Here is a 25,182-nt window from a genome sequence, read left to right as displayed (position 1 = left end):
TCAGGATGGGACGGCAGTAGAACATAGGAGTTGGATGAGTGTCCAATATAATATGAGAGAGATAAGAAAAAGGTAAAGAGGTAAAAATTTTGAGAAAGAAAGATTAGGACCTGCCCTGGTCGAGCATCGCTCTCTGGGCTTAGTAGAGTGTGGTTGCCGGAGTAAAGGTCCCTGGTCGAGCATTGCTCTCGGTAGCCGGCTTATTTGGATATTTAAGTGACCGGTGGAGGTAAGGTCCACTGGTGAGCTTTGCTCTCGGGGCGCCCGATCTTATTGGGTTAAGAGAGTCGAATGGCTATTAGATTTCTTATTTGGATACTTAAGTGACCGGTGGAGGTAAGGTCCTGGTCGAGCTTTGCTCTCGGGGGCGCCCGATCTTATTGGATAAGAGAGCCAAAAGGCTAAGGCCGAGAGTTAAGTGACCGGACTGGAGGTAAGGTCCCTAGTCGAGCTTTGCTCTCATGATCCTATTGGAATGAGAGGTTTGAGATGATAGAGTTGAGGTTAGTTGAGACATAAGTGTTGAAATAATCGAGATTTTAGAGTTGGGATTAGAGTTCTCTTGAAGTACTCATCCCGTTGCATGTGGAATAAATTTTGTTTAAGCATGGCATGACACATATGTTTTAACATGACACGTATGGTTCGCGTGATTTATTAATTATTTTAAAATTAAATGAATGTGACATTGAGATATTTGAAACTGTTTTAGATGTATGATTTTAACTCACTCTAGACCGAGGTCTCCATTTATTGTTTTTCGGATTCGTGTTCTTAGTTCTCTCGCGACTCTTATTCAAGAACTCCTTCATTATCGGGTGAAGTATTTGATTTGGTATGTAAAATGGTAAATCTTAGATTCTCCGCAGTAGTAATTAGTATATGTATCAGTTGTAAATTTTCTGAGCTTCGGGTCTCGCCTAGTATTTTCTGGTAGACCGAAGTAATTTTGTAAAGTGTAACTATTAAGATAATTTATGGTTTTAATAATATAAATTTGAGTTGAGATTTGTTTAAATCAGTGAGTGTCAAGCTTACTATGGGTTTCGGTGGCCTTAAGCCTACCCATTCCCTAGTGCCGGTCACGGGCCCACGGGTGGGGTCGTGACATCATATGTCTAAAAGTGTTTAAATATCACAAAAATACAAATTGAGATGCCTATCAAATTAAATCGAAAGTTAAGGTGTTAAAATGACTAAATGAATAAAATTTAAGTGTCTAAATATGCACTATGCCTACATTGTATTATTACAATAAAATATAATAAATAAATAAATCTCGTTATAAGATTAAGAATATTTAAATGAATCTAAAATCATTATAACAAAATCTACAATAATCTAGCATCATTATGATGAAATCTGCAATTATCTTTACCATAATGATTTTAGATTCATTTAGATATTTATAATCTTATAAAGAGATTTTGTTATTTATTACCGTCTCTCTTTTCACTTGTATATAAATGCCACATCTTTTAGGATATCTAAGTGTTAAGGAAACAAACATACAAATGAAAGAAGAAAAAAATAAAAGAAAGGAAGAAAATGCAAATATCAACATATTCAGGGTTGTCAATTGTGGCAATCCAAAGCAGAATTGGGTCGTTGTTCATGGCAATTCAGTTTGACTCTCACTCCTTACATGCCTTCTTTCAGGCAAGAAACTGACCATAATGCCTATTAGTAAAGGTTTTGCTTGCTTCTTTTTTTCTTCATATGATCCACTTGGTCTATTGCTTTTGTTGGCAATGTGTGAAACCTGTTTCAATTTTCTAACTTCTTTTAAATATTTATTCTATAGTGATATGCTGTTGAGGCTTGATGCACCTTTCTCAGTCCTGAAGCAAAGGTGCAGATCCAAAAGGAGCTGAAAAGAAGGAGGAATATATGAGAATCCTAAATTAAAAGGATTCTTATGTGGACTCTAGCAACGGCCTGCCTGATCATGAATCTTTTCATGATTTTCTAATCATGAACTCAACCACAGCCTAAACAAATATTACATGGGGAATGTTTCATGGTTAGCATTATAGCAATATTGTGCTCTCACCAAAAGTCTCGTATCCTCCTGTCGAATCAAGGTTTTCTTCACACTATCTTGAGTTAATCTCGTCTGCCCTTTGGTCTTTTGGCTATTAGGATAAAAGGGAATTGAAGTGCGTTATTTATGTTGATACTCGAGAGCTCTAGATTGTGAAAGGTGAGATTTGAGGGTGAGATATGGGGATTCCAAGGCATAGGTGGCCGAATCACATATGAAGTGGGTCTCAACTGATTTGTCGAATTCTATTTGTGGGGAATGGAGCTTTGCCAAGGGAAAATATTGGACGCAGAAAATGATGAAACACATGCAAAGCAGTTTTTCTTGCTTGTTCACTTGGAAAACTATTGTTTCTAAAGCAGTTCAAGGGATTTGAAGCCTAATCACAAAGATGAATGTTTCTTTTTTTCCTTTACAAATCTTTTAATTAACTTGGAATGATATAGATATGGTGTATTTGATTTAACAAAGAACTTAGTACGATTTCTGAAATTTGATCATAATGATAGTGTAATACTACTAAAAGAATTAACAAGAGAATTCGCCTGCGATCCTGTTTGGATCAATGAAAATGCTAATCACTGAACTATGCATTAGCAATTACAGATTAAAATGCTTAGATCAAAGTTGGATTTGTTTTCCTCTCTCGAATAGAATGTACGAACAATGTAATTTTGTAAACCATAAAACACATCTTGGAAATTTGTGCTTCAACTCAAGAAAATATGTTAGTAAGCTAATATCAAGTTGTGATTTTATCAGTTAAAAAATGCTATGCTTCCAAGTTTCATTTGCATAATTTCTTGCTTTCAAACAGTTTGAGATCTACAATGTGCTGACAGGGTTTTGGGAAAGAACATTTGCTGAACTCCTTCAGCTTTTAGTATGGAAAAATGATTCCAGATGCAACGTAAAGGAAGGAAAAATTGTATAATTATCATAAGGTATAGCCATATATCAATTAACTCAAGCGGAAACTAATGGATGTGCATTGAGAAAGAGATGTTAATTGAAGGCAATGGAAATATCAGGCGGCCGACACCACATATAGCCACAGCAAAGAACTGGATAACCAAGCTGAATGGGCGAGGGTTAAGACCAGAGAGTAATGCAATAGGGCCATTGCGTCAGGACCGTAAATCAATTCTGCTGCTGACTTTTTTGCTAAATCTGTTGTTACAAGAAATGAAATTGGATGTGGAGAAGCAGGCATACTTCTATTTGGCATTGTTCTCGTCTTTTCTTTGTTAATGGCAGAAATGAAAGCCTTTGATAGCTCTAGGGGAATCTGAAACATGCAGGCACCTGATAAGTCTAAAGAATCACAGGAGATGATTCTGCACACATAAACTAGTATGCCAAACCAACTTTGAATGCCTGGTGAGCCACCACAGATTTCAAATAGTTAGCCATTTCCCCATTTGAAATGGATGGTAGTTTTTGGCCTGCTGGTACGTCAACCAAACAACAAATCTCAGAGCTACTAATTCGATAGAACAAGATCGATGAAGGGTCTGCCAGAATGACATGTCCATGATTTGGGAATGGTAGCTCACAGTTCCCCAAGATTAAAGCAGCAAAACTAGAGGGAATGTCAACCTGCAAAAATCATAATTCGCAAAGTTTACCTCAAGCCCAATGAAAGATTTAAATTTAGAAGTGCTGCATGTAATGTTCTAATTTATGAGATAGAAGGTGGATTTCATATTAATGAAGTCAATATGAAATCCATTTTAATTCATAGACAGGTTGAAATGTAATCTTTACCTTGGGGTCACATGGAGTCGCAAATTCGAAAAGCAGCCATGGGATACTATTGTGAGTGGAGCACATGCAGTAAGTTCTTCACCATTTTTGGTTTTGTACTGCACACCTTTGATATCCCTCTTTACTTCAAGTAGGGATGTTACTGTTCCTTCTTCCAATCTTATGCTGCAAAGAAAAAAAGAAGAAGAAGAAAGATTGGAGTCATTTTCTGCTCTTAAGTTTTCATAAATGAAATGTGAAAGGAAGATCACATGGGCAGAAGAGAAGCAGCTTTCTCCCTCATTCTTTGAATGAAAAGTCTACTGTGAAACCTTCTTCCAGATATATCTGAATCAAAGCTTTTCAAGGGATATCACTCCCATTCTTGTACAGAGCAAATCCAAATACCTGTTGAGCATCGCTATCTTCTGCACAATCTACAGCCATTTACACACACATGTCAAGAATTAGACCATTTGCATACTTATACTAATTTGAGAATATCAGAAATGGCAGCATTCCCATCTCTTGATTATGTACCTTCAGGGCCTAATCAATTAGTTTCAGGTACCCTCCAGGTTGCAGGAGATCTCCAACGATTCTGTCTTGCAAACTCAAGTCTCTTTCAGTCACATGCACTCTTCGTCTATCCGGCAATTTTAGAATAGAGAAAAGGTTAAAGATCAACTTATTTTCATCTATTCTGGAGGACACATATGTGATTGACATCTAAAGAAAGAAAATAGAGGAAGAGATTCACCTTGCCAAGAGCGTCAGCAAGGGCAGAACCAGCAACACCTGCTCCAACAATAATTTTATATCTGTATTCATAGCTTTCTCTGATTGGCTTATTCCATTTTCAGAGTTCTGAAGTACTTCATCTCTGGCATTCTCCACTGAAGCTCTTGTTTCCCTCTTTAATCTGTACGACAATACAAACAGCAAAGTCATGATTCCTCCTCCCATGAGATACTGATATTCCATTTCCAAAACTAAAAAGTTGAAGAAAAGATGGGAAATTTTTTCTACTTTGATGCTTGAGGTGGGTTTCCATCTTACAGTACAAGTTAATCAGAGAAAATTGCATGGAAATAGGTTTGACTGGCATTGCTAAAAAATTGATCAAACAAGGAAAGAAAATGCTGTCAAGATGGGATGAGGACAGATTCATATTAGAATAATTTCAAATAAGGATGAAAATGCTGTCAAGATGTTGAAAACAAGGAGCAGGCAAAAGACTATTGACTTGAAACAGTAAATATGAGAAAGAGTTAATCTTGAAGAGTATTTTCTTTGTCAGATTTTCTTTCTTCTTGGCTGGCTGATATCGGATCATTTACTGTTAAGTTGACATAACCAATGTTTAAATTAACATATTCCATGATCAGCAAGCAAAATTTTATTATGTAAATCAGGAAAATGAAGAACAAAGTATGATTTATCACTTGCGCACCCATTAACTTGTATATGATAAATGGTGAAGTGGGTATGAGAAAGTAGAGATTACTAGAAAAAAAACCTCATGCATATGAAACTCATTGGACTTTCTACAATATTGACATTGTTTCTTTGTGTTAGTCACTCACTACACTCTCCTTAATACTACTCTCTCAAACAATTGCTCTATATTGGCTCATTTTATCCTATTTTTTCAACTCACTAACATGCTAAACTAATTTTATATTCTTTCTTAATTTATATAAATAATTATAAAAATTATTATTATTCAAATGATAAAATATTTTTAAAAATGTCATTAGTAAATAAATCTATTTTACTTTTATCTATTGAAAAGATAATATAAAAATAAAATTAGTTTAATTTTTAAATAAATAGCAAGTTACTAAATAGAAAAAATTAGATAAAATAAACCAATAGGAGAACAATTGTCTAAAAGAACGTTCAAGGAAGAGTTTTGCTTGTATTCATTCTTCAGTTAATCAAGAAGTTGAGACAAATTAGGTTCTTAATTAGCAATTCCTTAGAGATGATAATTAATTTAATGGGCAAATCCATTTTCAATCCCTTGATATTTTTTAAGTCTTATTTATTAAGTCCTTACATTTCAATTTTATTACATTAAATCTCTAAACTTTTATTTTTATTTAATAAATCTTACTTATTTTAAATGTATCTAAAATTTAAAATTTAAAATTTAAAATTTAAAATTTAACAAAGAGAAGACATGATAAATATAAAATATGAATGTTCTACTTCTATATATTCTCGAATCTATTTAAATAAAAGAGAAAAAATAAATCTAAGATTAATAGTTGTGAAATAAATAACAAAATCATATTTGATATTTGATGAGAATTTAATTTGAAAAATTTATTTAAATTATTTATCCAACATATCAAATAAAACGAATAATCCTTCTACGAAACTATAACAATTATCTTTGATTTCAACTTATCCAGCAAGATCGGGCTCTGGCCCGAGTTCCAAAAAGCCCAGTCCGGTTCACATGATTAAAGATTACGAAGATGCCCTTAGATCCGTTAATATGACCATCTTGTCCGAAGATGAACAGAAACTTTTTCTTTTCCTCCTCTAACGGCTACTTACAGTGATTACAGATTTTAAAAGTCTCATCTTTCTTTTTCTTGGGTATCTCACCAATTATCAAAAACTTGCTCACACAAACACGCTCCTTCTCTCTCTATACCTCTTTTTCTCTCTTCCTTACTGCAATGGACGAAACTGAGACTTTGCAAATGTACAGCGAAGAAGAAGAGATTGGAGATGACTTCTATGAAAAGATTGAGGCTCCCAAGTTTGTAGACCTCAAAGCACCAGACCCTTACCATCATGGGGATGATCGTTACTGGTTCTGCTCCAGAGTTGGTCAGTTTCTTCTCTCTTTTTTTGTTCAGAAATTCTTAACTTTGTTCTTTTAATTATTTGTTATATGAAAATAAACATTTTTTTTATGTAATTATATCACTGTTTCGTGTTGAATTGGGTTGTAGGGAATGTGTTTTTAAGGGTTTGGTTTATGTGTTCTTGGATTCCTACTGGAAATGCAAAATTGGGCTTGATTTAAAGTAGAGAAAATATTTTGAGTGATTAGTTTGGTTAGCTGGAGAGAAATGAGTGTTAGCTTTTCTGACAATTTCTACTAGTGTTACAGGACTGATCTCTTTAGTTTGTGGGCGACTTCAGGTTCAGTTTAATTGTTTTATCTTCTAACGTTTTGTTCAATCTTAGTTGCTAAAAAGGGATCATAGGTTGGGGGTTCTTTACTGTTTCCATTTATTTTAGAGCTTATAGTTTCTTTCTGAAGTTCTTGCCTAGATCATAGGTTGGGCTTGATTGGAGCTATATCATGCACCAATCTTGCATGTTTTGGACTTTACCTGCATGTGAGACCTACAATCTGTGGGAGTGGTGTATGTGCAGTATTTTCATGTTTTCATGTTCTTATTTTCAGCTTGTCCCTAATATTTCTGGTTTTTTTTTTAATTTCTTTTCAGTTGAGTAATATGTACTCAATTCATTGAAAATCTAACTTTTGAATTCCGTGCATCCGTTCATTTTGTGTACTCAGGATGTGACCAAAAGCATGAAGAAGACATGGACTCTGAAACAATCTACAAAAATTTCGTCCTTCGGGTTAGTGTTTTTATATTTCTTCTTTCTTTCCTGTCGTGGCACTGATTGGTAGAGCAGAATAAAAGTTCTACCTGGATATTATTAAGCCATTGAATCCTGCAGGTCATGGCAGCAAGAAGTCCCAACATTCGTCTTCGTAAAGCATTGTATAGAAAAGATGCATGGTGCGTGGATAAAGTTATAATTAGTACTATTATTCATGTCCTCTTTTTTTTCTTTTATTACTCTTAACTGGATTCTTGCTAACACTGTTAGCTTTTTTCTGTGCAGTAGTTCCGAAACAAAATGTCCACGGACAGTTCCTGCAAAACCCTCGAAGCCTAGAGTGACAAGACTTGCCTTGATTTCATCTATATCTAAAAGGATTGTTGATCCCAAAGTTAAGGTCAAGCCTATATCTAAGCAGAATGCAATGCTAAACGCAAAGGCAAAGCAGCCATCTGTTATAGCCAAGGCTTTAACTACTCCAAGGACCAAAAAGCAACTGTCAAATCTCGATGCATTTCGGAGTGTTAGGAACCCGAAAACAACCGCCACTGCAATGTCAAAGAATAGATTAGTAGCGAAAGCTTTGGTATTTCATTCACCTAAGAAGTCAGTAAAAACAAAGAGCTCAATAGAATTGAAAACACCTGTAAAGACATTGTGTGATGGGATGAAGAAGCTTGAGATCACAGGCGCAAAGAAGCAAAGGCTGGGACCTAATAAACCATTGCCTTCAGATACTTCTCGGAAACAATTACGAGGACGGGAGGTTAAAAGCAGAGTTTTTGATGGGCTACTTTCTCAAAATCACAAGGTCAAGGGTGCCAAATCTTCTACGCATATAAAGAACAATAAGGAAAAGAACTCACAGCAGAATCATGATCCTGCGCCTCCTGAAAGGGATGAAAATGATTTCATTGTCATGGAGATTGAGGGGCCTTTAGCAACTATAGAAGCTTCAATACTATCACTGGATGAGAATAAAGTTGAAGCTTCTTCAGATGCAACTGGTAGTGAGGGGCCTTTAGCAACTATAGAAGCCTCCCGGTCAGATTCTGAAAAGAGGAGCTCAGGTAATGATGATGATAATGTTCCAAAATCCCAAGCTCCCAAGGAAATCACAGAGAGAGATGATAAAATGGATACTTTAACCTCTGATGACAAGGAAAATGATTATGTAGTCCTGGAGAGCGATGATAAAGAAAATGCTTCAGCCTCTAATGATAACAGGTAGAAAACTGGTTTCATTTTCTTTTCTTTTTGGATTGATGTTACTCTTCATTCATGTTAATGATTGCTTCCATCTCTAACAATTGGACTTTCTTTGTACAGAGAATTGGACAGTAAAACTAGCTATATAGATCATAAACTTCTGGGAAAGAATGAAACTCCAATGGGCAATCAAAAGGTAGCTGCCTTCTTTAGGAAGTTACATACTATACAGTTTCAATTCATTCAGGTTTTTGACTTGATTCTTGAGGAAGTTGCTATCATATAGTTTTCGTTCGTTGAAGTTTCTAACTTTTCTCCTGCAACTAAATTCGATATACAGACCGCTAAAGCAAAGATTAAGCAATCTAAAGAAAGCTCTATGACTGCTGCCACTAGTGGTCAATTACTGCAGCATAAAAAACCTAAGCCTACAAATCCAAAGCCTTTTCGGCTTAGAACTGATGTATGTATGCATTCTTAGATGCTACTTAATTTCTGTAAACACTTCTTTTCTTTTATGGAATTTGAGAATGTTTTGAGTTGTTCAGGAAAGGGGAATTCTCAAGGAAGCAAATGGGGAGAAGAAACACTGTCCTGAACCTTTTAGTGAAATGACATCAGTCTCAAGGATAGCAGGACGGAACTTGCAGAAAAGACATCAGAATGCACTCCAAGTGAGTTTTCTTCTGAAATAGAGCTCTTTTGGCTGTCATTACTGATTTCAATAAAATTCTAGAGCCTAAACCTATGATCTGGTTCTTATTACAGAAACATGACAAGTTCCTCGAGCAAGATGAGAATCACAATGCAGCAAATGAAAATATGGAAACAAAGGATCAGCCTGTAAGTCTATCTGTAAATGTCTCTTAGGTTTTAGTTTTACAAAGAGATTGCCTAAAGCTTCCAAATAATAATAATACCCTGTGTAGCAAAAGAGAACTGTCAGCTTGAAGATTTCAAAAGAAAGAGTGGGACGAAAAACAACTTCGACACCACAGAGACATACAATTTCTTCTCAGCAGAAACTTGTGACTTCACAGCATGAATGTAACCAAGAAAAATCTGCTTTAAGATTGGGAAACAGCTCAAAAAGGACCAAATCACCATCCACGAAACAACTAGCAAGGCCTCAAGAGTGAGTTTCTCCTGTTTCTAAATGCCTTGATGGATGAAGAATTCACAATCTTCTTAGTAAATTTAGCAAGATTGCTCTTGCAGGTCAGCATCAAGTAGAATAAATTCAATTATGACAACTGGTCAACTTGGCGCAATAGTGGAAAATTCCTCAACAATTTTAAGAGCTAAAGGAGCTGCAAAACCAAGTGAACCCGGTGTTTCCTTGGCAACGAAAGCTTCTATTTCTCCCGCTTCCAAGCCCTCATTACAGGGAAAAAGGTTGACAACCATTCCTAAGGAACCAACCTTTCATGCTATGCATACACCAAAGAGCTGCACAAAGAGAGTGGCTTAAGTTTGCTGTTGCTCTTGTGGTTCAATTGATTCATTGAATGTATTATATATCTCTTCTTCCTCAAACTTTCTCTAGTAAATTCTTTGTTGCAACTCCTTAGTCCAGCTCTTCTCTAGCTAATTGTTCATAGCATTCTTTATAAATTGTATTTTCTTTTTTTCTTTTTATTTACAGAAGAGAGAGTATTTACTCGTATCGTTATTCTTACAGTTATAGCCAATCCAAATTTAAACCATCTTGGAAAAGTCTCATGCTTTTGATGTGGAACCAACCTTAAAATAGAAAACCTAACATAAATCATTTTTCTATGTGCTGACATTCATGCCCTATTCACAGCAGAAAATGAAGGAAAAGAAGGAGAAGATAAATAAAATATAGATTTATAATGTAACTCCTTGGACATGGATTAACTTGACTTGGTATGTCTATAAGATAAATATGATTTAATAATGTTCGATATAATGCATTTTGTTGAATATTGACTTAGTTTTCAGAAAATTCAATTGATTTGGTAAAGAGGGATGGAAAAGAGGCCTTCACTTTGTATAAAATTGGAAGGTTTTTGCCCAAACTGTATCTTCCAACCATGCCTCTCAGCAGCTCTGCAGCTTCACATACCCCTTTAGCAAAGCTTCTTCTTCTTCTTCCATGTCAATTTTCTATCATACTCATTTTAATATCTCTAATAATTCCACTAGCTAGTGGATTATCTTTCAACTTTACCAGTTTCATTGCCGGCGACAGGAACATAATTTATGAAGGAGCATTCCCAGCAGACCGAGCTATTCAGCTTACGGCAAATGCTTTGACTTCAAGATTCGGCCGAGCCACATATCCTGAACCTATGCAGCTTTATGAAAGAAGTTCAGGAAAACTAACAGATTTTCAAACTCATTTCTCTTTTGTCATCAATTCAGAGAATAGATCGATCTATGGAGATGGATTGACCTTCTTTCTTGCACCTGAAGGTTCAAGAGCTCCTCCTAATATGACAAACGGCATTTCTTTAGGTCTAACAAGTGATGACCAGGAACAAAACACCACAGCAAATCATTTTGTAGCAGTGGAATTTGACATCTTTTCAAATTATATTGATCCCCCAGGTGAACATGTTGATATTGACATCAATTCTATGAAATATGTGAACAATATTACTTGGTAGTGTGATATTAAGGGAGGAGCAAAAAATGATGCTTGGATTAGTTATAATTCTAGTACATTAAATCTTAGTGTTGTCTTCACTGGATTTAGAAATGGTACTGTAGAGCTGCAACACCTTAGTCAAATAGTTAATCTGGCAGATTACCTTCCAGAAAAGGTTACTTTTGGCTTTACAGCATCAACAGGAGGTAATACTGCTTTTCACAGCATACACTCTTCGGATTTCAGTTCAACCTTAGAAATTGATGGGCAGGTCGAAAGAGAAACAGGAAAAAACTCGCAGTTGGATTGGGTGTTCCCGGTGTTTTTGTTGTTGTTGTGTGCTTACTTTGGCTTGTTTTTGTGTCTTGGGAGAAGAAAAATGCAGATGATGAAGAAGAAGCTCATGTCCTGGATGACTGTATGGATGATGATTTTGAAAAGGGAACAGGACCAAAGAGATTTTTGTATCATGAATTGGCTCGAGCTACAAGTAATTTTAAAGACGAAGAGAAGCTTGGTGTGGGGGGATTTGGGGAGGTTTATAAAGGATTTTTGAAGAACTTGAACTCATACGTTGCTGTAAAAAAAGTATCTAGGGGTTCTCAGCAGGGGGTTAAGGAGTATGCAGCAGAAGTGAAGATCATTAGCAGATTGAGGCACCAAAACCTGGTCCAACTCATTGGTTGGTGTCATGAAAGAAAGGAATTGCTACTTGTTTACGAGTTCCTGCCTAATGTAAGCTTAGATTCTCATCTCTTCAAAGAAAAAAGCTTGTTGACCTGGGAGCTGAGGTATAAAATTGCTCAAGGGTTAGCCTCAGGATTGCTATATTTGCATGAAGAATGCGAACAATGTGTGGTGCATAGAGATATTAAAGCCAGTAACATTATGCTAGACTCAAATTTCAATGCTAAACTTGGAGATTTTGGTTTAGCAAGGTTAGTAGAGCATGGAAAAGGTTCACAAACAACAGTTTTGGCGGGGACTATGGGCTACATGGCACCTGAATGTGTCACAACAGGCAAGGCTAGCAGGGAATCAGACGTCTACCGTTTCGGCATTGTTGCATTGGAAATAGCTTGTGGAAGAAAACCCATAAACCCTAAGGCAGATGAAACTGAAGTGTACATGGTGAAGTGGGTTTGGGACCTTTATGGAAAAGGAAAGCTACTTAAAGCAGGAGATCCTAGACTATGTGGAGATTTTGATAAGCAGCAAATGGAACGATTGATGATCATCGGGCTATGGTGCGCTCACCCGGATGAAAATCTCAGACCTTCTATAAGGCAAGCGATTCATGTTCTACATTTCGAAGCTCAATTGCCTATTCTCCCACCAGAGATGCCCATTCCGACATACTTTGCTCCACCTCCAGTGGATGCGTTACTGTCCTCTAGTTATAATACAAACTCCTCGCACTTGACCACATCTTCTGCAGCTTCATCTGCTACATCAGATCCTGCAAAGTTCCTAAGATGATTTCAAATATAATTACTTGCATATTCTTATGGATATAGAACATTTATTGTTTTCAGAACAATCTTTTTCTTTTTCAAATTTTGTAACACCAGTACATAATTTGGTTTCTGCAAGTGTTCCATTGTTTTTTCTTTCTTTTTTAAACATTGCAGAGAATTATGAAGTGTTCGGTTCTCCTTGTAGGTTTTCCATTTCTCTGAAGGTTTCTCAGGTAAAATGAAAGAACTTGCTATTACCATAACCTGTAAAGTCGGCAAAATTAGCTTTGTGGTATGCATATGCACATAGCAAACATGGACTCCAACATTATAAGGCTAAAAAAGAAAATTCATTCATGCGGAAGTTCAAATGCATGTGGAAATTTCTTAATATTTCTAACATATATTAAAATGAAACAAAAGAAAAGCAACATATTTTCAGAGTTTGTAGATGACCGATCTGAGAATTCCAGAAACAAGTCTGGAATGATAGAAATAACTTATTGGCATAATGACTTGAATTCCAAACGTCATGAGATTATACAAGAACAGCAAAAGGTCTCAAGAGCTGAGTTGAAGAAACCTTTGTGCCATGGGATGCTTGGCTTCTGAGAGTTCATTGGGTTTCAAAACTTCAACAACTTCTCCATTTACGAGAAGGCAAACCACATCAGCAACTCTCTGAATCTGTTTGATACTGTGAGAGACCATCACAATTGTCATTCCCTGATTCTTCTTCAGTTTCACAATAACTTCTTCTATGTTTTGTGTTGATATTGGATCCAATGCACTTGTTGGCTCATCTAGCAGCAAAACCTTTCAAATATAGAAATTTATTATAAGCAACTCATAAATACACCAGAAAGTTCATATTCTAGCATATAAGGAAAGAAAAGCATAGAAGGTATTAACATATCGCAAAATAATTCAAACTGTAAAATCATCAAGGAGCTCTACCTCTGGTTCGTTAGCCAGAGTCCTAGCAAGAGCAACCCTTTGAGCTTGACCTACAGATAATTCACCATAATTTTTCTTGTGAAAGGAAGAATCAAGGTCAGCAAGGATCAGCAATTTGTGAACTTCATTGTCAGAAAGTTTCTTCCCCCTCAGTTGTGGGCCATATCGTATGTTATCTGCAATGGTGCCTGAAGAAAATGCAGTTCAACGGGTAAATTGACTACAAAGCATGCATTTCTATAGGCACAAGGCGAGAAGTATCCAGTCATTAAGATGATTCTGCCATTACTTCTGCTTAAGTTAGTAGCATATTCTAGTGAACTTAAACTGCATTCTAAATATGACAAACCAAATCGTTCAGTACCAACACAAATCAGAAAAAAAAAGAAAAAAGAAGGATATATTGCATATTCAACATGAGTATATTATTACATTGAGAAACCACTAATTTTAATATTCAAGATTCTTCAATTAAACGTTGTTAAATTCTACAAAGCTTAAGCATCCTTCATTGTACTAAATAAAGTCATAATTCTCTCTTCTGCATTTTCTTTCTTCTTCGTCGTCTTCCTCAAAGTTCATTCATTTCTCTTATTATACAGTCACGCTTAAGAGTTTGAATGAATTGAATCCTTGACATTTTTTTCCAACATGCCTGTTATTCAACTATGAACTTTCCAAACAAGAGAATTGACTAATTACAATTCAATTCGACTAAATTATTGACTTTCCAAGAAGATATTCATAGTCAAAAGTACTCGATATAATCAAAATTAAAGAAAAAGAAAAGAAACAAAAATTGAAATGTAAATTCCAAAACTCCAAGACTAACCTTCAAAAAGAACCGGAATCTGGAAAAGCATGCCAACCTTACGGCGAAGACTGAGAACATCAAGGTCGCGGATATCACAGCCATCAAGAAACACCGTACCAGGCGGTGGCTCCCACAGGCGATTCAACGACCTTAAAAACGTAGATTTTCCGCTACCACTAGGTCCCACAATCCCAACGATAACACCTTTTGGTACATCCAAGTTAACTCCGTTAAGTATTTTCGCTCCGCCATCAGTTTCTCTAGTCAAATTCCGTATTCTAAACTTGTATTGATTATCATCATTATCAGTAGCAGATTCTATATCGGTCACCGTTAATAGATGCTCGAGAGTACCATCATTAGCTGCTGAAACTGAAATTAAAGAAATTAGAATCTAAATTTGATAAAATTAGGTATCAAAGAGAATTAGATGATAAATTACCTCTGGAAAGAGAAGATATTGAACCGAATACCATTAGTTTGTTTAATTTTTTAGCTTTTTTCTTTTTTACTTTTTCTGTTAACTATATAATAGCAGAACAATAATACGCCTCCCCATGGCGTTTACTTCACTAGATGATGATGTAACCAGTTACATGAGTCTTGAAAAACACTGAAACATTTATTTGGCATTTTCGTAAGGTCAGCAGAATTAAAGAATTCTTTCAGTTTGTTAAAAAAAAAAAAAAAAAAAAAAAGAATTCTTTCAGAACATGAATGATGTGACCAGGTTACAAGATTCCTGAATGAAGGCTTCCATTGCCATTTGATCAGAGCTTAGTTACTGTTTTGGGTTTGGGCTCACATTATTGAGCTTAGCGTCTGGGCTGGCTACTCTCCAATTCTACGGCCGAGATTAAAAGTGCATTACCATAATGAGTTTTCATAATGCGTGTATTTCCGTATTGTTAGTCTGTGAAAGTGCATTACCGTAAAAAAAAAAAAAAAAAAGAGATGAGAAGAAAAACATATATACTTTTTTTGTGAATTGAATAAATTAATAGAGTTTTAGAAGGGTCTATAAATAAATACTATTAGTCAATTATTTTATATCGATACGATATAAAATAAAAAAATATAAAAATTGTATTTTCCTTATTTTTGAACATTTACCTCTGTATGGGAACATGGAAGTATGGTACCAATTCAAGATTGGAAACTAATGATAGATTTGTTTAGTATTTTAATTGCTTGGAGATGGGAATAACAGTTTTAAGGAGATAAATAATTGAAGTGGATCTATGCTTGATAAGGATATGCCTTTTTCTTTTTCTTTTTTTTTTTTTTTTTCCTTTCATAATGTTTGCCTCTATATTCTCACCTTTCAAAATCCTTTTAGGGGGAGTTATGGTTGATTGCTTATTCCAATAGTTGGAATAATTAACTTGTTCTACATTCTACTCCACTTTGCAAGAATCATAATCTATGGGAAGACTCTAAGAAAATGTGACATGTAAATTAACCCAAAAAGCTTCCCCACCACCACTTTGGCGATTCATTAGACAACACAAGAAGATCAAATTTCCCACATTCTATTACCTAATTACATATACACACACGCACACAGAGATGCTTTTGCTCTTAAATCTTATTTTCAGAATTTATTCACCAAGTGTTTGGCTAAAATGCTAAACTCTAAGCCAATTATTGAACTTATCCTATTTTTCTATAACTAATTCGAAATAAATATTAATATATTAATATATTTAACAATCACCCTCCATTCCAATTAATATAAAATAGAAGTTTAATTAAAAGGATTAAAATACAATATATAATATTTGCTCATAACATCTTTCTCTAACACTATCCATGGATGGGAGTAATTCAACGACAATAAGAATGGATGGAAAATGAGTTATCACTTTGTTTGGATATTTAATATTTTAACAAGGAAAGATTCTCCTTCGGAAAGATGAAATTGATTACATTCCAATTTGAAGTGTAAAAAACTTCTAACTCATAGGAAAGAATTAAAATATATCCATCTTTTTTGTTTTTAATAATAATCCAAAAATAACACTTTTATATAAATTTTAAGTTGTCTTTTATTAAGTTTTCATATTTATTCATTCTCTTTATTTTGTCACGATAAAAGAAACTGCTAATTCATATAAGATTTTTTTTTACGTAAAAATTATATATTTAGTAGTTATTATTTGTATAATATGATCACCTTTCATGTTTTATAATTAATTATCTCATAGTTTTATCAAACTAAAAAAAAAAATTGTATGCATTTCATTATAAAATTATTTAAGATTTTTATATATTTTATTATGTAATTACATATTTTTTTGAAACTTATATATCAACTGAAGGGTTTTTAAATTTTTTAATAATTATTATTTCCTTCCGCACTCGTTCATCCAAACAAATTTTACATATTTTCCCTCTCTTTTTTTTTAATGATTACCAAATATAATAGAATAATAATTATCATCTCTCTTTTCTTTAACTACATTCCCTTCCCTTTAAATTATTTTCCCCTCCCCTCTTCTTTTTGTTGCCATGCAAAGTGTGATTACAAAAACTTATTTTTCTTTTAAGTTCCAAAAACTTGAATTATTGTCTATTACTATCCTTAACATTAGTTTCTTTTTTTCTTTTGATGATTTGGTACTTGAATATTGATTAATTTATGGTACTATATATTTCTAATTAAATAAAAGGAGCTTACATATTTTCTTATGATAAAATTGTTTTTATTAATTAATTCTGAAATGGAAAGAAAAAACATAACATTGAGATGCTGGAAAAATTCCAGAATACTCGGATAAAAAAAATCTACAAAAAGGAAATTACATGTTTTCCTCACGTTTTAATATTTGTGTTCCATGTGTACTGAACATGGGTTTTGACCTTAGGATCGACAAGACAACAATGTGTGCAAGTGGAGTTTACGTCTGAATTGCATTGTTTCTTAGAACATGACAGTGGCTCTTTGTATCCACGGAAAAGACAGCACTCTAAGTAAAATACAGAGATATTTAATTAAAAATTTAATACAGTTGACAGTTATATTAAAATATTTCTTATTAAACAGTTATATTAAAACGTTTAGAAACAGTAACTGATAGCTGGTTTAATCTTAATTAATTTTATTTTAAATTTTTTTTATCACACTGTTTTTCTTATTAAAATTTATTAACAATTACTTATTTTAAATTAATTTTATATAATTAATACCTTTAAAAGTCATTTAATATGCTAACAATAACTGCTAATAAAATTTTACCGAGCATGCAACTGCACTCATGACAACCAACATCAAACCATAAGACGTTTCTGTTAGCATCAAACTAAAACTAAAAATATTTCAAAATACTAAGAAACTTTAGCTATATAATATTGAGTTATTTTCAAGGTCGTAAAGTGTAGCTTTTGAGTGCAAGAAAAAGAAAACACACTAATCATACAACATATAAGAACTTAATGAAATTTTTATTAGCTTTTGAGTTATTATCTAAATTGACAATAATAAAACACACTAATCATACAACATATAAGAACTTAATGAAATTCATATGGTTCATGTTCATAAGATTTAACGAAACAAAATAAGAATATAAAAATTTAATAATATAAAAAAACTAATTCAATCTCAAATAAAATAAAATAGAAATCTCATATCTGGATTGATTTAGGTTGAAAGCTATGCAACAAATATGTATATGTTAATCGTTTTTATAATCAAAATTATTTATTTTTACTTAAGTATATATTTTTATTTATATACTAATACGATCGTTTTTATAATCAAAATTTTTTATTTTTACTTAAGTATATATTTTTATTTATATACTAATACGATAAATAATTCACACATATTTATTAATTTTAAATAATTAAATATACATATTATCTAATTTTAAAATATATCTTTCCTATTTATTTCCGCAAAATATAGAATTGGCCTTCCAATAAAGGCTACTGTGATGCTATAAATATATAAATAGTTATAGCACGTACTAGTGGAGATCTGAGGAAAGTTAATTTAATTACTGCTTGTCATTCAATCATCTATTATCTTATTAATTTTCATTTTTACTATGCTTTTATATACACTTGAAATAGTTCTAACATATAGAAAAAGTTAATTAAATTCATTTTAATTTAAAGTGGTCTTATTAATAATAATAAGAAAATTCTTTAACATCGTTGACTCATCAATCTTCAAAGGTAAGTTATATATATATATATATGTACATATAGTTCATGCCCACTATCATTTTTTAATGAAGGAATTTAATTCATTTCACTACCAAGCATATGTTTACACAGACACATTTATCTTCTCATTATATTATTCATTTTTGAAGTCAATCAAGAGCAGAAAGCTGGACCACCACTATTAATAAAATAAATAAAGCAGGGGTTAATTCTCCATTTCTATTAAAACCCTATTGGTACAGTAGCAACAGCCATAGCAGAGACTGAATATATACTATCATTACCACCAAACATACTATATATATGGATGTATTTACATACTAAATCTCATTTTGGGCAATGCACATGCAATATGGAAACCAAAAGAAGAAGAAGAAGAATACAATACAAGATACAATACCCAGTCCAATAATCTCTCTTATATGGGATAGAAAAGTATAGCTATCTAAGTTTGATTCTGCAACTGTGTATATATATTAGAGATATCTTGAAGAAAATATGCAATCAAGATAGCTTCCAGGCTTTACCAGCATTGATACTGAACTTCTTGAGCCTTCCAAAGAACATAACAATAATAATGATGAACTTTCCAAAGTTGCTCCACTTCCCCACCAATCCAAACCATGCATCTTTGCAAGAAGTGATATTTGGATTTACTTGTCTTGCTCTTGCACAACCGTACCCTGTCGAATACCCAACATTTCCATGTGCACTACACATCCAAAAATTTCATTCATTTCATTAATATTTGCATAATGAACTTCAAAATATATAATTTTATAATAATATCTACTATTATATTTACAAGTTGGAAAGTTGTTATTTGTAATAAATTTCTAATACGAAACAAAATAAGATGTTATGCTGAATAAAATTATTTATAATCGAAGCATGTTAATTTGAATTGGTAAAATTTAAAAGATCAAATTAATTAAGGTGTTAAAGTTGCAAAAAATTATAATTTATTTTACCAATTGAGGAACATCTTAAATAAAATTCTGGACGTTTATCGAGTAAAAATTGAGCAATAATTAATAATAATAATATAACAAATATAATTTTAAAAATGTAGCTAATGCTAGTGGATATGACTTATCTAAAATAATGTAAATTAAGAAAATTATGGGAAAATAATGGGGAGAAAAAGGAAAAGAATGTACCTTATCACTTCTAAGGTTATGTTCAAGACATTGAAGTTAAGAGGATCAGTCTTCAGCTTTTCCCTCTCCACTACGCAAATGAGAACAATAAAGATGACAAGATAAGATAGTTGTGAGAATAATAAATCCTGAAACAGCGTCTTCTTCTCATTTTTCCTTTCTCTGCCATTTCTTGGAACTAATTCTTCCTCCTGTTGCTTTACTGGCAAAAATGAGGTATATGGCGGGAGGTACCTGTAAATCAAAACATTGTGATTCTAAAAGTTAATTACAATTATAGATGTCTAACCCTAATTAAAATTAATATTCAAACTTATAACTTATCCTTTAGGTTAAGAATTAGATATTTTTTTAGCATACAATTTAAGTGGTACTGAGCCGTCTCCTATATATAGCAATTAATTATTCAAAAAATGTTATGTGCATGATTGATGACATTAATATCCGGGCATACAGGAGGAGACTGGCTAGTTGTACATTGAAAGCTAACGATGAGGAGAGCATATGTGCCCCCAAGATTGTTGAAATCTATAATTCTTGGAGAATGGAATATTTTAAAGAGAAAATAAAAATAATTGATGTAGATTACCTTTCTTTTTTTTCTTCTTTTAGCATCTCCTAGTCTCTATCAATGTTTAGGAGAAGAGATTGAGACACGCACTCATAGATTTAGTCTAATCATATATTCATATTATTATGTACATTAATAAATAAATATATTTTTTAAAATTTTTATTTTATATTGCACGCACCGTCTGATGGTACTTATTAATAAAATAAAATTTATTATATAAAAAAAAAATTATTGTAAAATAAATTCACCAAATTAAAAATTTATTTATTTTTTCATTTAGTAAAAATATATTTTAAAATTATTTTTTTTTACTAAATCTAGTATACACATAGGATAATGATATATGTATATATAATATTTTATATTTTAATATTAAATAATTAATATATTTTTTATTATTGAATTCCATTAATAACATATATCAACCTAGGCAAAAGTTTAATATGAGAAGGTTTTGCTATCATTGTTGTCTATTACTAGAAGAGGACATTAAATTTAAATTCAGACTTTAATAGAAAAAAAATCTGAATTAAGTATACTAAAAAAATAAAATAAAATAAAATCAATCATGACAGATTGAATCAGCTTCACAAAATACTTGGCGGACATGCAAATGTAGAACTAAGTTTTGAGTCCCCACGCCAACGAATTAATGAGAAAGTTGTCCCTTGTGATGAAAAATTATCCAAAAATAAGTGGCACTACCGACCATAATTATATGGTTTGATGATCTTTTCATTGGGCATACAAATTCTATGTTATTATTGTCATCATAACAAAAGCATCATATATTATTTAAAAATATTTAATGATTATACACTTATTTAAAAAATTTAACAAATATTTAATTTATAAATATAGTGGAGAAAAATAAATACATCACTTTGATTAAAAAAAAAAACGAAAGAAATTACTCGCAAATTCGATTCAATTTGAACAATTTGTATACAGCCCTAGCTCCATTCGCACCCTTCTTCTCGACAAGCTAATTCATCTCTCCCATAATCTTGATAGTCATTCAAGGTTTACCCAGCAAGCATTTTTCTTTGAAATGGGAGGTGTTAAAGTAATGAATAAGGTATGTATAGTTTATTTCATTCAACATTTTCGTGGTATCATGATTCTAAGACTGAGAATAAATTATTAAACTTTGTTAAAAATTCATTTTTTAAAATTTTTATCTAAAATGTTCATATTTTTTTATATCGGGGCATTATAAATTATTCCGAATAAATGTTATTTTAAAAATTTAAATTCATTAACTTTTGATAAAAAAAAAATGTTTTAAGATCTTGTTAGCATACTATTGGACTAACATATATTAATAATGAAAAAAATTTAATATATACAAAATAACTAATAAAAAAAAATGATATGTTTATATTAATATTTTAAATTTTATTAAGTTATTCAAAATATTATTTATGATGTTTCTTCAACTTTCTCGAACCATAAAATGACTATTTAATTAATCATTACTACAATACTGATGCACGTATCATTGTACGTATTATTATCTTTTCATCTATCATTCAAACATGTAATGATTATTTAAGGATAATCAACAGAGGGAGAGAGAGAAAACTCACATCATAACTATGAAAATGACCAAAATTGCTGGAGAGATGGCAGAAAGATCAAAAACAGATTCACCAGAATGCCTTGTGCTCACCACTTGAAAAAGGACAGCGACCAACTTCTCAACCCAACTCAAACCATCCATCCCTTGAGAATTATTCCACTCCATACAACAAAACACTATCAACTGTAAAACTATGAACCCCAAGACTGTCAAAAACAGAAACCAAGATTGAACACTAGACATCAAGTGACTATAACCCATCTCTCCAGTATTCCTCAATATGTATCTGTACTCAACTCGTTTTGTTATTTTCTCCAGAACCCAGATCAGGAATCTTAAGCTAGGTGCAAACAATGTGTTCCCTAAAAGTGTTAGAGGGATTAAAAGTAGAAGGAGACCTGAGTTTTTCTTGAAAACTATCATGTTTTCATTAGTAGGGACAAAACCGCAATTTGCAAAGGTACTTACCACAGTAAAAACAGAAAATGTTTGTACGCTAATACCTTTCTTGGTTAGTGTTTCTCTTGCATTAGGGATTAAGCCTGTGTACATAGCCACTAAACTAGAACCACCTATATGAATTACTAACAGATAAACCAAAACAACATAGGCTAGACTCTTCATGGAGGCATCCTTTAAACTAGTATCATTAGACGAGAAGTTGGTATCACTTTCTAAATCATGGGTTTCTTGTTTCGGATTAGCCAACCCAGAATCAGAAACAAGAACCAACTCTAAAGAGTTACTTGGTTTTGGCTTTGGAGTACGGAATTTAGACCTTTCTAATCGAAGTCCAAGCATGGAAGTGAAGACTTCTCCACCTACTAACATCAAGGTTGTCATTATAATGAGTTGGGTGTTGGAGAAAGCCTCCATTTCAACTGTTGACATGCTAGACACTGTAGTAGCAGAGACAGAAGTGAAGAAGATGTCTATGTCCTTAATCTTGGATGAAGATGAGGAAGTAGTTCTTGGAGTTGAGATCTTCAAAGCCAAATAGCCAAGAAGAGAGATAAGTAGAAAATAAGCAAGTTGAATCCAAAATGGATTTATTTGATAGAAGAAAACAAAAAGTGATGATTTAATTAGAGATTTGAAGGATTTATACAGGTTACAACAAAGATGCTCCAACTTCTTACCAAAATAAGCTAAGCACTTCATCTTTCTTGCTTACTGAGAAGATGATTGCTTGACCTGTCTTGAATAAGTTTATAGTGTTTATAAAGGAGCTTGGAGAATCTACAGTGAACCCCACTCAATGGCGTTTACTGCGTTTTTTAATTAAAGCTATCAAATCAACTTTTTGTTTTTTTTTTTTAATTTTTTAAACGAAGCAAGGGAAATTCCAATTTATAATTTTGCTGAACAAAGCCACATATATACGTATTTATTATGAGCATATATATACATATTAATTATGAGTGTTTAAATTGTGATATGCATCTATTTGGTAATATTGAATAAACTTTAGTGGCCCTAATTTGGCAAGTAACTCAATAGTGGACTACCTATTTGGTAGTCTGAGATGCCAAGAATTCAACTCCTATAAGTTGCTGTCCTTCTCAAGTGCTAAAATGGAAAATCAACCTTTACGGGCAATTATTAATGACTATATAGAGGAAAAGAAATAAAAGGAGTTGAAGAATTAAGAAATATGAATTCCACAATTTAAACCTAACTCAATTGGTAATAGCATTTGCTCTTAGAAGGTTGAGGTTTTGAGTTCAAATTCTCATCTTTACACTAGATGAATGCAAATGAATAGCTGCTTTATGTTGTATAGCTCATGATCCATAGACTTCGCATGAATGAAAGAAAACTGAACTCGAATATGAAAGATAACATAAATATGATATGACACAAGTATGCGGGCACTATTCACAAGTTTACGAGTTATAATACTTTTAAAAATTATAAATTTGATAAAAAAAAAAATGCACAATGATATTATTGGGTCGAATTTAAAAGAAAAAAGATATTAATTTAAATACTTATTAGAAATATCATTACTTCTTAGTTTGAGAATTAATAATAGCAATGATCAAAATGCATGTTTGAAATCAAAATTATTGACAATTTTGTCAATAAAGGTTTCACTATTTGAATGCAAAACGTGTTACAGTTGTTTGGTTCGCGAGAATGGTTCCTTTCTTATATATATATATATATATATATATATATATATATATATATATATATATATATATATATATATATATATATATATATAATTAATTCTTCATTATTTTTATTTTAGTATAAATAAATACTACTTCCATGACACGTTAATTTTATTTTAGATTTATATATTTTTTAGAGTTTTTAGTTTATTATGATATTTTCTTAATAAAATATGAGAAATCTTAGTTTAATAAATCAAGAATTTTATATTTTTCACACATAATTATAAATAGTTTGATTTTTATGAGATATAAATTTATTTATATACATACGTATATATATATAATCTTAATTTTTTTAAATAAAATTAATATTATATCAAATTTAATAAATGATATAGACGGACTAAACTCACTATCCAAACCGAAGTTAAATGAATATGGTTTAATTAGATTTTATTATTATTGAATATAGTTGGAATTATTAATAAACCTATCAAAATGGTTTAGTTAAAAAAACAAAACCGAACTATGACTCAGTATCACAATTATATTTTGTGCTCCACATTGGATAAAAGGATCTGTCATGTTAAGAAAATATAATAGTTTAAGACTGAAATATAAACATATATACTTTAGGAATTCAATGTCCAAATAATTTTTTTTTTTTTTAAATCTAGAATTGAAGATGATTTTTTCAATCACAATTCATACTTCTTTATCACATGCTTATAATTAACGAAATGAAGTTAAATATTATTAATCACATTCCGAATTCTAAGGCTTTATAAATAATTAAGAGACAAATTGAGGTTATTATATAATGTTATTGGATTAATATTATTATTATTATTTAATTTTTCTGGAGTAGACATGCAACAGGAAGGATAAGGAATGATAGAGACTGGCACTTGTAAGTGTTGCAGTAACTAATAGCAAAGCATTTGCAAAGTGCCGGCCACAAACATGAATTTTGGCATTCCCACTTTGGCGCACCATTCTGATTTTTAATCCATGGATCATATCACTCGTTGGTGATTACCAAAACCCACCATTGCTTTCTCTTATACGTGCATGAGAAAACTAATATATTCACTGGGGCATAATCTTCCAAATGCACCCCTCCATG

General features: G+C 32.2%; 3 protein-coding genes and 1 pseudogene across 5 annotated transcripts; 2 read left to right on the top strand and 2 right to left on the bottom strand.

Moving 5' to 3' along the window:
* The first annotated feature begins 6,365 nt into the window (after positions 1–6,365).
* LOC8268856 lies at positions 6,366–10,233 on the top strand. Its single transcript, XM_002521999.4, has 10 exons — positions 6,366–6,637; positions 7,341–7,405; positions 7,508–7,569; positions 7,676–8,620; positions 8,723–8,798; positions 8,943–9,065; positions 9,151–9,276; positions 9,371–9,445; positions 9,532–9,737; positions 9,821–10,233. Exons 1-10 carry the CDS (start codon positions 6,484–6,486, stop codon positions 10,071–10,073), a joined length of 2,085 nt encoding a protein of 694 aa, XP_002522045.2. The 5' UTR covers positions 6,366–6,483; the 3' UTR covers positions 10,074–10,233.
* A 677-nt stretch (positions 10,234–10,910) lies between these two features.
* LOC8268855 lies at positions 10,911–12,803 on the top strand (annotated as a pseudogene).
* Positions 12,804–13,004: 201 nt separating this feature from the next.
* Positions 13,005–15,087, bottom strand: LOC8268854 (ABC transporter I family member 17). 3 transcript variants are annotated; one of them, XM_048376119.1, is made up of 4 exons: positions 14,887–15,087; positions 14,463–14,810; positions 13,631–13,818; positions 13,005–13,489 (listed from the first exon to the last, which is right to left on the bottom strand). In XM_048376119.1, exons 1-4 carry the CDS (start codon positions 14,918–14,920, stop codon positions 13,235–13,237), a joined length of 825 nt encoding a protein of 274 aa, XP_048232076.1. In that variant the 5' UTR covers positions 14,921–15,087; the 3' UTR covers positions 13,005–13,234. The 3 variants fall into 3 exon arrangements, with proteins under 3 accessions (XP_048232076.1, XP_015576591.1, XP_002522043.1); XM_015721105.3 differs by having other exon boundaries at positions 14,463–14,807; positions 14,887–15,086; XM_002521997.4 differs by having other exon boundaries at positions 14,463–14,816; positions 14,887–15,078.
* A 3,711-nt stretch (positions 15,088–18,798) lies between these two features.
* Positions 18,799–23,124, bottom strand: LOC8268853 (sodium transporter HKT1). The gene is made up of 3 exons (XM_015721097.3): positions 21,941–23,124; positions 19,778–20,011; positions 18,799–19,329 (listed from the first exon to the last, which is right to left on the bottom strand). The coding sequence occupies exons 1-3, from the start codon at positions 23,092–23,094 to the stop codon at positions 19,122–19,124; spliced, it is 1,596 nt and encodes a 531-aa protein (XP_015576583.1). The 5' UTR covers positions 23,095–23,124; the 3' UTR covers positions 18,799–19,121.
* Between the last annotated feature and the right edge of the window lie 2,058 nt (positions 23,125–25,182).

Source organism: Ricinus communis, chromosome 6, assembly GCF_019578655.1.
Source record: "Ricinus communis isolate WT05 ecotype wild-type chromosome 6, ASM1957865v1, whole genome shotgun sequence".
In the NCBI taxonomy this organism is placed as follows: domain Eukaryota; kingdom Viridiplantae; phylum Streptophyta; class Magnoliopsida; order Malpighiales; family Euphorbiaceae; genus Ricinus; species Ricinus communis.
This window is presented reverse-complemented; position numbering and strand designations above follow the sequence as displayed.